The sequence below is a fragment of the Gekko japonicus genome, unplaced genomic scaffold, assembly GCF_001447785.1.
Source record: "Gekko japonicus isolate JY-2015 unplaced genomic scaffold, Gekko_japonicus_V1.1 scaffold743, whole genome shotgun sequence".
In the NCBI taxonomy this organism is placed as follows: domain Eukaryota; kingdom Metazoa; phylum Chordata; class Lepidosauria; order Squamata; family Gekkonidae; genus Gekko; species Gekko japonicus.
Genome location: NW_015167560.1, coordinates 307,745 through 324,347, shown reverse-complemented (window position 1 = coordinate 324,347; position 16,603 = coordinate 307,745). Strand labels below are relative to the sequence as shown.

General features: G+C 42.6%; 1 protein-coding gene across 2 annotated transcripts in view; it reads left to right on the top strand.

Annotated features, from left to right (window-relative positions):
• The first annotated feature begins 5,364 nt into the window (after positions 1-5,364).
• PRKRA (protein activator of interferon induced protein kinase EIF2AK2) overlaps positions 5,365-16,603 on the top strand; it is a 17,125-nt gene continuing 5,886 nt past the window's right edge. Inside the window, exons 1-6 of one of the 2 annotated variants that reach the window (XM_015413751.1) lie at positions 5,365-5,596; positions 11,160-11,329; positions 11,911-11,992; positions 13,056-13,134; positions 14,030-14,147; positions 15,831-15,928. In XM_015413751.1, coding sequence (XP_015269237.1) covers positions 5,421-5,596; positions 11,160-11,329; positions 11,911-11,992; positions 13,056-13,134; positions 14,030-14,147; positions 15,831-15,928 — 723 coding nt within the window. In that variant the 5' untranslated portion in view covers positions 5,365-5,420. The remainder of the gene's footprint in view (positions 5,597-11,159; positions 11,330-11,910; positions 11,993-13,055; positions 13,135-14,029; positions 14,148-15,830; positions 15,929-16,603) is intronic. The other variant, XM_015413750.1, reaches the window with a different exon arrangement.

The following is a 16,603-nucleotide window of genomic DNA, read 5'->3' as shown; positions in this document are numbered from 1 at the left end:
GGGGTTCTGTATAGTAAGGACAGGACTTTTGATTGATAAATCTCCTGTACTATCAGAACAGAATGACCCCTAGACTGAAGAAGAACCTCATAATACCAGCTAGATGAGCTTTAATTCCTTCCAAAGCATGATTATGGCTGCGGTCACACGGAGCATTAGCCACGCTAAAGCGACGGAAGACAGGCGGATTTTCCGGGCGCGATCTCACCGGCACATCTGGGAAGCGTAGCACTTGTGTGGCTCAACCGAGGCTTCCCGCCGAAAACACGCAGCAAAAAAACTAGTACCTCGGAGGTACTAGTTTCCGGAAACTGCGAGGCAAGGGCAGGCGTCTGATCGCGTTTCCGGAGGCATCCGGCGCCGCCCATGTCCCCTTGCAAACAAGGTTTTTTTCCCCCAGTCTCCGTGGATGCGCACAAGCACCCAACGGAGCATGCGCAGTCGTGGTGTACACACAAAAAACCCCCAACCAGTTTGCCACACCGCGTGCTTCTGTTTTGCGCACGGGATTGTCCTGCGATCGGCACCTCTCCCTTCCCACGGAACCTCCACGGTACCTCCACAGGAGGTCTGATCACGTAACCGCGCGTTAGTTTGCCCCGGGGCAAACTGCCACACTTCCCCCCCTCCCGCAGTTTCCTGCCCATGTGACCGGGGCCTAAGATGACTAAACCAGGTACTGGAAACTGTGAAATGAAATCTAAGATAACAAAATGAAATGCCGTTTACTTATCCAAGGCTGACTAACTTTTCTATATATACCTGCTTTCTGAAAAACTAAAATCTTTGATTTAGTATAATTAACCAACTGGCTATCCTGGCAAAAATGGGCCCTTCCCCTCCTCTCTATTGTCACTAAACAGTACACACAGATTCTGTCTCTCACAAACACCACTTTCAAGCTGGCTATCACTGATGCACTGGTTGCAAATTTCCAAATATAGGAATAATCCATAACTATCAAGTATGTTTGTGAATTTGCCCTGACCTGGATAGCCCAGGCAAGGCCAATATCATCATACCTCAGAAACTAAGCAGGGCCGACCCTGGCGAGTACTTGGGTGGGAGACCTCCAAGGAATACCAGGGCTGTGTCAACATCCATGTGTTCTATAAGTCTGGCTGTAGATCATATCAATCTGTTTGACAGGAGCTGACAGCTCAGAGTGTCAGTAGAGCTGGCTCCAACTGGTTCTGTCTAGTTGATAGCAGAGCTAATTAACTGTGACTCAGCATTGGGTCCTGATTGGACAATGCTAGTATAAATGTGATGCTGTACAATGTACTACCCTTCCTGATGGAAACCTGTTATCTGCGTGAGCATTTTGCCGTTCTGTGCAATATATTGGTGGAGGCTCGTGTAAATAAACTATAGTTTTACACCAAGCCTATAAGACTTGCATCTTCTTTGATACTCTCACACCACTCGCAACCTGCAGTGGGCTAGCACCGCGCAAACCTCGACAGGCTGGGATGCAAAGGCAGGCAATAGGAAGTCACCTCTCTGAAACATCCCACTAGGGATCGCCAGAAGTCTAAAATGGCAAAGATTGTGAATTCCAAGTAAAATGATCATTGCCTACTTTCTAATAGTAGAAAGCCCAGTAGCATCTTTAAGACTAACAAACTTTATTGTAGCATAAGCTTTCAAGAAACACAGCTCTCTTCATCAGATGCATGGAGGGTATGAAGAAACTGTCCAGAGATATATAGGTGGTAAGGGGAGGGGGGAGAGGATGCAGCAAGTGCCATGTAAATGCAAAGCAGTTGCAAGTCATGAAAAAGATAGAATGTGCAATCCAACTGGGTGTGACCCCTTCCTTCTGTTTATGAATGAATGGAATACTCGAAAGAGTTACTTCTGGTAATGAGATAACCATCATATGTTCCCTTCTCATATGCAGTCTTTGAAACAAGATGAGGATGAATCAGTGGCTCCACCTGTTGCCATAGTTGGAATTCAAACAAGTGAAAGAGTTTGTCACAGCCAATCCCCCCTTTAAAGATGCTGTAAAGTCGCTTCCATGCTTGAGAAGAGATGGATGTCAGAGTCTCAATCAATTACTCTCAGCATTCCACAATTAATCTCCAATGTTGACATACCTGTTTCCTTCACTGTCCCCCCCTCCCCGAATTGAACCCAAACAAATGGAAACCACATAAACTAAGCTTAGTATTCCTGTTTGACCCCTGAATCTGTTAAACATCATCATTATGCTGTATGATAATTTACTGCTCACCCTCCACCTATATGTATAGACTGGTAATCTCCATTTTTGTTTCTGTCTGTCTTGACTCTAATTGGCCCTTCCTGGCAACAAAACACCCTCCACCCTCTCTCTTCCTATATGTAATGGTTGAGGATATTCTGTTTTACTGTATATGAAGAAGTGAGCTTGCACATGAAAGTTTATAATTCGAATAAAACTTTCTTGGTCTTAAAGGTGCCACTGGACTCAAACTTTGTTCATTTTGTCAGTGTTAGCAATTCATGGTTAATGTGGCCAATACATGACCTCCCATGCTCTCTTTTCAGACTTTTCAATCTTTTTTTTAAAGTCCCAGGCATGATTAGCTTTAAGTATGCAACCTGAGTTTATGCATTTGAGAACCATTTTACCAAAAGGAGTGCAATTGAGACCATGTGGGAGTGTGATAAGGCATGTAAAATATGTAAACTTTGTGGGTAAGTCAGGCTTCAAATTGTTTGCAATGAGTTTTGAAGTGTGTTTTGAATAGCCTGTTATATTGGTCTTGCTCTAGGGTTTTTGTGTATATTTACGCTTGTGTAATTTGTCTCAAAGCCTTAGTTCTTTAATAAGTATATGTGGATCATACTAAAGGATTCACATTTCAATTTCTATGCATGATTTTTTCATTAACTGTATTTGAGACATATGCCTTTAAGCAGCAATTGAATGTTATCTGACCTTGAGTAATTTGTGCTCTCCATGGTGTATTTAGTTATTGTTATTGTACTGTATCTACATGGTCCCATTGTATTTAGTGAATACTTTAAATTGAGCCTGGTAACGAATGGGTAGGCAATGGAATTTCTACAGAATTAGAGTAATATGCATGTTCTCTCTAGCTCCCAATAATAGCCAAGCTGCAGCATTCTGCACCAGCTGGGAGTTTCAATGTTGATTTTTAGGGGAGACCAATGTACAGTGCATTGTAGTAGACAAAGTGGGTTGTGGCTCACTCTCTGTGGAGATAAAAATGTTGTTAGTCTTTAAGGTGCCACTAGACTCCCTATTTCTTTTTGCTACAACAGTCATTCAACTATCCCTCTGAATCAGCGATAAAGCTACACCAGGAAAACCACCAAATGAGTAATATTTTGTAACGAATTGTTTTATCCAACATTATGCAATGTCGGTAAAATGCTTGGCTCTTTATGTATGGTTCTATATGGTTTTATATGTACATTTCTCTTTAATAGTAATCCTCTTTTAAGGTATTTTTGTGCCAATAAAGGCTAACTGAACTGAACTATCCCTATGGAATTATGTTAGGAATCAAACACTGGTTTTAAAAGTATGGGGATACAAGGAAGAGATATTAAAAAAAAAAACACGTTGCTGAGAATATGTCAAAGTTATAACGCTGAATGGGTAGCCATGGTTACTTTATATCAGCAAAACAGCGCATTAGTCCAACCACAGCTTAATGGCAAAGTTGTAACAATGATGGAGAAAAGGATTTACTGACTTCCTTTTGTAATGCTACTTTTATTGACTATGTATTGTACTGCCCTTATTGCGTCCATTGTAATTTGAGTCTGAGCGACTAAAGCAGAATACAAATGAAGCAAGTAAATATATAAGCCACTTGTCTCTTATCATTTCAATTTACAACTGGAATCAGAAAAGTTTATTTTCCCTCCACATAATTTTCACATTTGTATCATCGGTCCTCAAGAAGCATTACAAAACAGAAGTCCAGTGACACCTTAACAACATTTCTGAGCTTTCGCGAGTCACCTGCCACTTTTCAGGAAAGTTCATATTGAAATAAACACTGCTAGTCTTTAAGATGCCCTTGGGCTTTTATTTTATTGGGGCTCCAAGGCTTGCCAGGTCCCCCCTGGCCACCAGTTGGGAATGTGGTGGTAAGGTTGCTGGATCCAGGCTGGGAAACTCCTGGAGATTTGGGGATGGAGCCTGGGGAGGACAGGGACCTCAGTGGGGTACGATGTGCCACAGACCCCACCCTCCAAAGCAGCCCTTTTCTCCAAGGGAACTGACCTCTGTAGTCTGGAGATGAGCTGTAATTCCAGGGGATCCCCAAACCCCACCTGGAGGATGGTAAACAACAAAATACAGCTGTGATATCTTTGTATTATCAAAGCTTAGTGTAACTCCTTCACCTTTCCACAATCAACAGTTTCTATTTACAAACATTCCATCAACCTTCTAAGGATGAATGGATGCCAATAGATACATTAATGCAAACAGCAAACCAGATGCTACTTGATGGTTTAATAAATTCAGCAGCAAGCTGGGAATCCGTATAACAAATACTAATGGAATATTAAAACCTGAAAAAATCATTCTATGCCGGATCTGCCTTGATGAAGCATTGAAACGGGGACCGAGTTGCCCCGTTGTGGAAACCACAGAAGATACTGTGTAAAACTATAACACGGAAAAGGAGGGGGGGGAATGAAAAGAAAAACTGACCACAAAATAGGACTGTTTGCATTAATATATCAGCATGTATTCATCCTTAGAAGTTTGATGGAATGTTTGTAAATAGAAACTTTTGTTGATTGTGGAAAGGTGAAGAAACTTTTGTTGATTGTGGAAAGGTGCAGGAGTTACACTAAGCTTCAATGATACAGAGATATAGTTACTATATCACGGCTGTATTTTGTTGTTGACCATTCCAATCCTCTCTTACTTTTAGCCTACCTGGAGGAGGACAACCCTAACTGTTTGCCATCAAAGGCTTTGGCGCTTTGAATGTTTCCTGCTTTTCTTAGAGAAAACCATCACAAATGGTAAAGCGACCCCGAGGAGAATGAGGGCTGTGGCAGAGCGAGCGCAAACGTCTCCTTTAAAAAAAAATTAATTTTTTATATAACATTTTCAACACCTTAACAAAGCAGCATAATAAACAATAAACATCAGATAAACTGAATATGCTATCCAAGTTAAGAGTTACTGGACGTCATCTGCACAAAGTAAGAAACATTTTATGAGTCAGGGATAAGACAAAGGTAGAATCAATGTATAAAAACCATCGAGATTAACCAACAAGAGTCTCCGATCATTCCGCTGTCATTCCCCCCTCTGCCACGCCTCTGCCCCCTCCAACGGCCAGGCCGAGCCTCCTCCAGGGCGTGTGTGGGCGGCCCTTCCCCGAGCCGGCCCCCGGAACCACATGTGACCTACGAAGGTGGAAGGACTCTTAAGGATGCTTCCCGGCCAGAAAGAAGGAGAGGAGGAGGAGGGGGACGAGGAAGAGGTGGTAGCGACACCCCTGAGCGGCATGGCTCAGCCTCAGGCGGTTCCCTGCCCGGCGGTGCCCCCAGAGGGATTCTCGGGCTCGGAGCAGCGGAACTCCACCGCGGCGAAGCCAAAGCCCCTCAGGTCGGGCGGCCGAGGCGGGAAAGGGAAGTGCGCGGGCGCGGGGCATTGTGGGTAACGGCCGCCCGCACGCGCCGCTTTCGGAGGCGCGCGGGGGCAACGGCCTCTCGCAGAAGGGGGCTGGGTCACGTGAGGGAGGCAGGTGGGAGCGGCCGGGTGGGGAAGAGCTTCTCTGGTCGCCTCCCGCAGTCAGGCGGGAAAAGCAGCCGCCACCCCACCCCCCCCAGGGTGGCCATGGATGTCCCGCCCTTCTTCCTGTCGCTCACGGGGATGTGTGGGTCGTTAGTAGTCCGTAGGCCCCGGTGCCTGGGTCTCTGCAGGGACACGCAGGGCTGGGGTACGCAAATCCTCCAGGTGTGCACAAAAATACGAACCCTGGAAAAAAGATGGAGGAATCTGGGCTTAACTCTCCCCAAAGTACGTGCGGAGGTCGCCGTTAAAGGGTGAGGGTAAATAGACCCACGGGAAGGGTTGTCTAGCAGCCCAAGATGGCACGTGGAAAACATCCCCCGCTCCCAAATAAGACCGGGGGTTGGTGGGGGAGAGAAATACCAGAAGGATGGGCAAAGGGGACCTGCCTGCAGGGAAATTGCAGCTCGCTTTTGGATCCCGGTTCACAGTTTGAAAACCACTGAATTAACATGGGTAGATACAGGAGGCAGGCAGTGCCAGACCATCCCTGAACGTCTCTTACCTTTATGGTCTCTATAAGTCGGCTGCAACTTGACAACACTTTCCACCATTAAAGACAAATCGGGGGGAAGCCCTTGGTTTTTGAAGTGGAGCATTCTAAATATGGCATAGTTGATAGTTGTGTATATATAGCTGTGGCTTTTATACTGGAAGCCAATGACTGTCAAGTTACCGAAGGGAGTGGGATTCAGCCCCTACCTCCATTCTGCATCCCATTTTGTCCAGTGACATCCATAGAGGATTTTGAACTGATTTATATCTATATCACCTCTGTCTTTGTTATGATCTACAAATATCCCTGTTTGCTTTTATGTTTTGTATACTGGAATATAAAAAATGATTGCTCAGTAGTGTTTGCATAGGTAACAGATTTACTTAATTATATAGAAGTAGGAAAGGAAGATAGTTGATTCATTTGAAATGTGGTGTTGGAGGAAAGTTTTATGGATACCATGGACTGCCAAAAAGAGAAATAAGTGGGTTCTAGATCATATGAAGCCTGTACTCTCACTAGAAGCTAAAATGACTAAACAGGCTATTGTACTTCGGTCACATTATGAAAAAAAAACAAGAGTCACTGGAAAAAACAATAATGCTAGGAAACATTGAAGGCATCAGGACAAGAGGAAGACCCAACATGAGATGGATGAACTTAAGGAAGCTATGGCTGTCAGTTTACAAGACCTGAACAAGGCTGTTAATGATAGGATATTTTGGAGATCATTAGTTCATAGGATTGCCAGAAGTCAGGAGCAGCCTGACTGCACATAACACACACAGGAGTGTTTGTAGACTTACTGGTTATCAGAATTAAAGCTATTAAAATTCTTCCACATTATTAGAATATTCTACAGACACAGTATAATCCACTGGAAATGTAGATTGGAAATCCATGGAAGGGTAGACATGAACATTTCACAGTAGAGAAAACCTATCCTGTACAGGTGGTTTGGTGCAGTGGTTAAGTGTGCGGACTCTAATCTGGGAGAACCGGGTTTGATTCCCCACTCCTCCACTTGCACCTGCTGATGTGACCTTGGGTCAGTCACAAGCTCTGGCACAACTGTCCTTGAAAAAGAGCAGTTTGTGTCAGAGTTCTCTCAGCCCCACCCACCTCACAGGGTGTCTGTTGTGGGGAGGGGAAGGGAAAGGAGTTTGTAAGCTGCTCTGATACACCTTTGGGTAGTGAAGGGCAGGGTATAAATCCAATCTCCTCTTCTTCTTCTTCTTCTTATCTGCCAATCCAAATAGTTGCCAATTTCTGTCAAATTTTAAAAATCATGTTTTCACAGTTATGCTATATAGGGATCTGCTTTGGGTTAGGGGTTAATGCATCCCACAGATTGGGGTTTCATGTCTATATGCCATATACTTTTCCCAGGGTAATGGCTGCACTCGTACATACACTTAAGAAGCAAGTCCCTCTGGGCTTGCTTCTGCATGACCATATTTATGATTGAATTGTAATCCCCAACCTTTGTGTACCTTAATCTATTCCATTTTAGTCTCTATTCTTTCCCTTCCATTCCTCACACTCTCACTCTAGGCCTTAATAAAATACAGCTGCAGTCCTAAGAACATTTTTGCAGGAGCTTAACCAATTGAATAAAATGGTCCTGTCTTCTGAGAAGACTTCCTTAGGATCACTCCATGTTTCAAAATTTTAATCATAGAAGATGTATAGCTTTATCTGCATGCTGACTGTACCTGTAAGATATGTACAACCCTGCAACTGACTTGTGCTTTCTTAGCCAACTGGTTTTTCCAGCTTAATTTTTTCCTTAAGAAATTTCTCCTATGTTCCCATCCATGAAGTCTTGTGTTGAGCTTGATTATATTCAACTGCATGTTTCCCTCATTTTTTACTTTCCTTGTATTTTTTAGCATTTTCCCCAGTATAAAATTTTGTATCGGCCTTTGCGCTACTTGATATTTATAGTCCAGTGGGCCCTGAGATTGAAAGGAAAAGGACAGACCACCAAGTGCTGCTATAATGAATTGGGATGTACAACAGTAATGGGCTGGACTCTTGTGTTCTAGAATGAATTCTGTTAGAGAAAAAAGTGAATTTATTTAAGATTATAAACCAGAGTCCCCCAATGTGGTATTCATGGGGTCCATGGCACCCACCAGCATCTTTTTAGAAAATGAGTGAGGCCATGTGGGGCATTGCCCAACAAGACTTCTGATTGGCTATTGGAGATTTGCTTGGCTATGCAGATTTTTTAAACTATTGCTTTGGCAGTGGCTGCCACCACAGCACAAGGATCTTCACTGTGTGAGCTGCTGCAATCATTTTATGGCTGGGTCCACCTGTGGCAGCCATTTTACAGCTATTCCCACCACACTATATCAGAATTCTAAAGGTGCTTGCAGGCTCAAAAAGTTGGGGACCCCTGTTATAAACATTGAATTAGATTATGAACTTGCAACAATAATCAGTTGTTCATGTACAGAACCTAGTCTGCTAAACGTGCTTTTTATAAATGTTAAGTGATGATGATAACAGTGTCCAAGCTACAAACTCTGGCTTCTAGTTCTACAAGTAACCTGGCTGGCAACCACATTCCTGTTAGTTTTCAGACTAGTGTCTGTCTTTGTAAGTAACAGGTTAGTACCACAGAAAAAACTCATCAGTCACAGTTCCACAAAGTGGCCTTATCTTAATCGTCAAAACATCACAAGACTCCTGTTTGTTTTCACTGCAATAGACTCCCCACTTCAAGGCAATGGAGAGACATCTACATTACTTTGACCATATGTTCCTTACTTGCTTTATTTGAGTATGCAATTTAAAACTTCACCCAAATGGTAAGCTTCCCATTCTGTAATCAGAGGGTCAGTGAAAGCCGTACACATCTCTGGGGAACCATCAAAGTGTTGTTTTTGGGACATAACCTCTGCGTAGCCTGAGATAGCATTTTTGGGTGTAAATACCGATCCAGCTCAGTAGCGCTCTCTCTCTCTCTCTCTCTCTCTCTCTGTGTGTGTGTGTGTGTGTGTGATATCTCAGTGCTACTTGTTTCTTTGCAGCTTTTCTCTAGGATCCGATCGGTAAATATATTCCCCTCTGATAATCCCTCTCTATTCTCACCCCTGATTTTCCTCTTAGCTAGTGTGTGTGTTTTCTTGCATTGTGTGTGTGTATGTTTGCTCTTTATTATTTTCCAATAAAAACACTACCAGTTGAACATCAGCCTGGTTTATTTGACAGTTCGCTAAGGGAAGGATCCTGGAACACATCTGCTGGAGATCCCTGTGTTAATTTTCCTGAACCAATTAGTTATTAGACCAATTCAGGTAACAGCATGGCATGCCATTTTAAAAGCAAAATGTTGACCTCCGGTTTATGGCGACACGCTGGCGGACACCTCTCCCGAACTTCCTGGGGATGTGATCTGCACACCAGCAAGGGGGGGGGGACGGGTCAAAAGGCTCCTAGCCATGGGGCTTTTGAGGGGTGACCTCTTCATCAGCGCGATGCTGGGGAATTGCGCTCCGATGGTCCTGCCGCCGAGTGTCCGTATGGATCTAAAGCTGCTGACCGGGACAAGCGTCGGATATCGAGCGTTTTGAATGTGTGCCAAGCGAGGTCGTATGACCAACAAAGAACAGTGAGTCAGGTTAAAGCGAATACGAGAATTTAAAAAGAAAGCTATCCCCTGGGAACGGTGAGAAAAGTGAGCAGGGGAGGGGCCCCTCCCATGCGCATGAACTAAACAACAAAATACTAAGGGGGGAGCGGAAGAAATAGCGTTGAAATCTGTTTTGAGAGACTTACCAGAGCACAGATAAGTGTATGGGCGTATTTCAGAGATTTTAGCAAGTTTTCATAAAAGTAAACAATCCATAAAGATGGCGGGGAAGAGGGCAGAGAAAGACAAACCAGCAAAAGTGAAGCCAGCAGGGACCATGAGCCCTCGACCGGAATAGGTCACTGAGTTCTCCAAAATGTTGGCAGTACATTAAGAAGAAGAATCTGCCTGGGGAAATAGTGGTCAGATTCTCAAAGAGGCATGTGAGGGATTCTATCCTGAAAGCAACTACAGGAACACCCTTGAAAATCGGGGACAATACCATCAGGATTCTAAAAGACATCCCATTTGAAATAAGGCAAAAGAGAAAGAAATATAAAGATTTAATCCTTTTTCTACAAACAGCATTGTCTACAGATGGTTAATTCCAGAAGGCGTCATTTTCAAACTACACAATAAAAAAGAAAAGATTGACTCTGTCTCCAAAGCACGTGAGTTCCTGAGAGTGCAGCTGGGAGAGACAGCCGAGGTCGAGAAGGAAGAAGATGACAGCAAATCCAGTGGCGAATTGGACTCAGTGTCTTCTGACGAGGACTCTCTTTCTGATAAGGGGGCGGCTGCCCCCAAACGTACATATAAATTGAGGATTAGAAAAGATAAGACAAAATGAAGGCTGAAGAACTCTGAATTGTGCCTTAAAACTTTAGTTTGATTAGGGGATGCTCTGGGGGTTCTCTTAGACAGTTAAAAGAATAGATGAAAAGATAAAAAAAAATAGCATAACCGACTATGTTCAAAGTAATACTAGCAATTTAAGATTAACATTTATATAAGTTGTTGTTATGATCTCCTATACTTGGGGTTTTAGTTAGTAGTGGTTTTCTTTCCTTTCTTCCTAGATGTAGTTACCCTTTCCCAATTTTTCGTTGTAGTTTGTAGTCTTTAAAAATGCAATAAAAAATCCCCTCCGGGGGGCCTAAAAAAAAAGCAAAATGTTAATATTATTTTTTATATTTATGTCACTACAGAAATTGGCAATGGCTGCCCCAATACTAAATATAATTTCCTTTTTTTCCTTTGGTGTTCATAAATAAATGCTGTTCTTCTTTTGTTTGCAGCTTGGAGGAAGTTCTTATAGCCAAGCCAGGGAAAACACCAATTCAGCTGTTACATGAGTACGGCACAAAGACTAACGTCACTCCTGTGTATGAGTTTGAAAAAGCCGAGGGACAAGTGCATCTTCCTGTCTTCACCTTTAAAGTTACCCTGGGTGAAATAACTGGGACAGGTTTGTAACAGTATTGCATGTTGGGCTCCAAGGCCCAAATTACCTTCTACCTGATCCTAACTGTAGAGCGTACTCTTTCTTCTGCCTATCCTGATCCCTGAGCATACCCCACTAATCTTACTCCTGTATCTACCTACCTCCTGCACCCTCCATGAACTATTTTGAAGTTCGCTTATAATTAAAATAAAATAATGATTGAAAGGAAATGGGTATTAGGAGCTTTAGGAAGAAGTGGGTGGGTGGAGGAACTACAGAGTAGCTTTTTAGAAGAGGTGGGATTGGAACCACCTCTTGGGTATGCAAAACTGGGATGAGTGTCCCAACCCTGCGCTTTGTGGTCCCTGTGCTTGGTGCCCCAAAGACACTGCTGGGCAGTAGGACTACCCTGTACTAAACCTGGTCCCTGTTGTGTAAGTAGTTGGCAGAGTAGCTTTTGGGATTGAAAGGAACTCAATTTTTAAATTCTGCTTGGACAAAAAATGGATACTTTAAAGTTCAATATGCCAGTTTTATGTTATGCACTCAGTATCGTATTCTGTTATTAAAACAAACACATTTTTGGCTTTGTTTTATCTGTCCAGGAGAAGGTCCCAGCAAGAAAATTGCAAAACACAGAGCTGCAGAAGCTGCACTGAACATTTTAAAAAGCAGTTCTAAGATTTGGTGAGTTTCAGTTTGATCCCTGCGACACAGTGTTTCTAATGATTAGGCCGTGTGGGAAAATAAATGTAAACAATTCATCAGTTGAAACAATTTATCTTTGAGAAGAATCTTACAAATGTAGAAGAACCCAAGGCAGTGATTATTCGCTTGTGATTTATTTTTATTTTGCCCTTCTTTCAGGGCAGTGCACATGACACCTGGTCCTTTTATGGATGTGTGACTACTTTCTTCTCAGCATATTCAGGAAATATGCTTCAATTAACAGGAAAACAATTAGACCAAATAGTTAATCAAAAATGGACAACTTTCTTCTTTTTCTTCTTCATCTTCTTATTTATTTATTTATTTATTTATTTATTTATAGCTTCGATTTCTATACCGCCCTGACCCCGAAGGGGTTGCAACATAACTCACCGTGCAAACATTTTCCTGGGAGTAAGCCCCATTGCATAGCTCTGAGTAGGATTGTAAGCAGACCTACAGAGGATTGCTCTGTCAGTGGCTGTAATCCCTTGGGTGATTTCTCTAGATAGTTAAATAAGCTTTCCCCTGCAATTCTACATTTAGATGCACACAAAGTAAATAACATATTTATTTCCCCCTACTATCACTCTTTCCAACTTCCTCCTTGCATTTAAAACGGGACTTGTGATGCATTATGGGAAACTTCCACTAGGTTAAAAAATATTATTCTGGCTATTCATAAATTGCTTGCATGCCTTTGAGTGTCATGATAGGTATCTTCGGTTTAGGGATTTTCTAAACGGACTCTTAATTTTATATTAATTGATTTATGGCGACCCTGTGGGGCTTTCAAGGCAAGAGATGTTCAGAGGTGGTTTGCCGTTTGCCTGTCTCTGCATAGCAACCCCAGTCTGCCTTGTGGTCTCCCATCCAAATACTAACCAGGGCTGACCCTGCTTAGCTTCTGAAGTATGATGAGATCAGGCGAGACTGGGCTATCCAGGTCAGGGCTTTTGGGATCGCGTCCTCATTTGTTAATGGAATGATGCCTATAATGATTTCTAAACTGCCAATTTCAAGTGTACTGTGTTCATTTTAGTATTTCTATGCCAGACCACATAATGCCTGAATCTTGCAATCAAGCACAGAATCAGACCAATCCTGTAGGATCGTTGCAGGTAACCTGTAATTGTATTTCAAATATAACATATTTGCCTAAGTACATTTGAGTTTTGATGATTATTTTATAGTGAATTGTAAGACAATATTAGGTCCCTATATACATAAAAGATTATCTTTTTTTTTTCCTTCTTGGTTGACAGAACGTGAGAGGGGCCGTAGCATAAATGAGGAAGGAGCAGATGGTTCATGTCAGTAGCAAGGAACATAGAGAAAACTACATACAAAATGTATGGAAGGGGAGGAAAAAAGAGATCACTGGTCAGCATTTCCCAGGCACATTGGTAGATCACTAGGAATTTTTCTTTTAGGGAAGATGGACATAGGGAGGGGGTAGTTGTTGTTCAGTTGCACAGTCGGGTCCGACTCTTCACGACCCCATGGACCATATCACGCCAGGCCCTCCTGTCTTCCGTTGTGCTCCGAAGTTTGCTTAATTTCATGTTCGTTGCATCGGTAACACTGTCTAACCATCACATCCTTTTGCCGTCCCCTTTTTCTTTGACCTTCAATCTTTCCCAGCCTCAGGGTCTTCTCCAGTGAGTGCCCCCTTCTCACTTGGTGGCCAAAGTATTGGGGTAGTACCAATCACAAAATGTTGCTAGGTTGTACAACATTTTATGAGGTCTGAGCCGACGCATCCACCTATTGTGGAGGCAGCCATTTCATAATGGGAGGTCCCTACAGACACAAAAACGATGCCACTGGGGCTGGTTAAACAAGCAAAGCCAGAATTTGCTCTTTTTTCTGGTAAAGTAATGGGTTTGGGGAATTAGTATGGGGTTGCCAAGAAGTACACTGGTGGGCACTGTGACATCTACATACACCACTCATGGGTCCATGTCTTTTTAAAAGTCAAACCAAAGATATGTTCTTTCTTTCTGTTATCTCCAGGAAATGGCTATTCATAAGGGATGGAGACTTCCTGAGTATTCACTTGCACAGGAGATCGGACCGCCACATATGAGAGAGTTTACAATGACCTGCAGAGTAGAAACATTTGTAGAAACAGGTACATATTTCTTTTTTGTCAGTAGAAAAGGTAGGATAATCTGAATTTAGCTACAGGATTTGAAACGATTCTTATATACAGGTCAGAGTTGTGTGTGCTTAGCTGTATTTTATTTGAGCAAATGTTTGACATGGGATATATCCTCAGAATGCCTAGGGTACAGTCCTTTCTTGTGTAGATGTGTTGCCTCACTTCATCGGAGTTGTGTTTCTCTCCCTGCACCCACCCACCATAGCATGTCCAGAGATAGCACAGCTGGCTGTCGCAGGGAACAAGAGGTCTTTGCATGGCTCCCATAGGCCAGTCCTGCTCTCCCTTTCTGCTTGGTTTAAAGAGCAAACCAAACAATGTCTTCTTGGAAAGTGAGTCCCACTTTATTCCCAGGGGCTTCCTCTCACAAAGGTTGTTTTAGGAGTGCAGCCATGTGGGGAGCAATCCTAATCAGGTTTACTCAGAAGTAAACCCCGTGTTATCAGATGGGGATTACTCCCAGGAAAGTGCCCTTAGGACTGCAGGCTTAGTTAACATGTTCTAGAGAAGGGAAGAAACATTGGAATCTTTATGCGTATGAGTGCTGTACCCACTCAGGATGGATTATGCCCATCAAGTGTAATGCCAGTCCGTTCAGTCTTACACAGAAATGGATTTTCTCTCATCTCCTTGACCTGTATTCACAACAACTGGAGAAATTCTGTTATATGGCCTAATTATATTGCCTAATTTAAATGCTCGGATTTGCTAATTCTGTTGTGAAAAGTCATATTAACAAATCAAGACAGTGTTCTGAATAAAATTGCTTCTTTACCAAACTGAAACAGGAAATCAGTCATCTGAATGCAAGACTGTTGTCTTCTCAGTTGCATCAACATAAACTGTTTTGTGAGGCAGCTGTAATATATCTGCTGCATTCAGAAAATGTGTGATTGATTTACCAGAAATAATTTGCCAGTAAAATTTGGAAGTGACCAGTTGAACTGTAATGTAAATATTTTAGTACCGCATGTTACATATACACTAGCATATATTTTGTCGAAGCTTTCATGGGCAGAGTTCATTAGTTGCTGTAGATTTTCCGGGTTGTGTGGCCATGGTCTTGGCATTGTAGAACCTGACTAGCATATATTATTTGCTTACGGCATTTCAGTTGTGAGGCACAGTAGCCTAAAGGGACACCTTATGTGCACACTTGTCATTGCAGAGATGTTGCTGAAAACTGCATCTCAAGATTTCCAGAACATGTTTTTTTAACTCGGCCTTCCTTGTGTCTCCTCCCTCCCTCTAATTATTCTGACCTTTGCCCCCAAATTAGAATTCTCTCCTGGACCATTTAGTGGTGCATAGGATCTCAGCCCAGATCTTGAGCTCCAGTGTATAGCTCAGTTACATCCTGGATTCAGCATCAGCATCCCTTTTCTGATCCAGCCTTCCTGTTCTGTATGCCTCTTCACCCCTCTTCTTCTGTGATATCTGAGATCAGGCAGTGGCTAGAGGGAAACTCTCAGGATAACAGTTAACACCTTGGTCAGAGCTAAAAGAGATGGAACGATCAGAAGAAAACATACAGGAACTTTGTATGTGTGATAAGAGGGTCACTGTCTCTGGAGACTGGTTGCCTTGTATGAATTTATCCCAATTTTAGCCCTCTGCTTATTTGCATCCTCCTTGGTTTTGTTTTTTGTGCAGGGACGGGGACATCTAAAAAATTAGCAAAGCGAAATGCCGCTGAGAAATTACTTGCTAAATTCCACAGTTTGTCTGGAGACAGTATCAATATTTCTTTAGTAAGTAATCCATTAAATTTCATAGGAACTGCGTAGAAATCTAATAAATATATTTTTCTCATTAATAATTCACCATATTTCACAGATTAGATCTGTTGCCAGGGGGAAGGGGTATTTCTACATTTACCTGCTACCCAGACTTTCTTCACCTAGACACTAGGTTCTCCTTCCTTTGGTGATAACCTAGAGATTTCAGTCCTGGGCACAGGTATTAGGGAGTAAGTACCGTTGATTGCCAAGAGTTGAATGGCTAACAACAACTGAATGGCTAACAACAACAACACCATTGATTGAACTGCAGGACTTGCTTGTGAGTAAACATGCATAGCATTCAGCCACACATCTGCCCCGGTCATAAACATAGTTCTGCTTGGATAATGCACACCTTGCTCCTCTGAAGGGTAAAGGAAAACTTCAATCCTACACCTTAGCCACTAAGTTTCTTAGCTAGTGTCATTCATTTTCTAATAAATCCCAGTTGTTAACTTGGCATCAGTTTGGTAACATGCTTTGCAATAATAAAAGTTTTGTGGTTTTTTAAAATGTGCACTTCAGGTGATAGAAGAAGCTGGTTTACGTATTTTCCTAAACTCCTGTGTGCAGGAGATAAAGTTAATTTAAAAATCTCATTGGGTTGGATGTTATCAGTTTTCTTGCTACTGCAGCCCCCCCCCC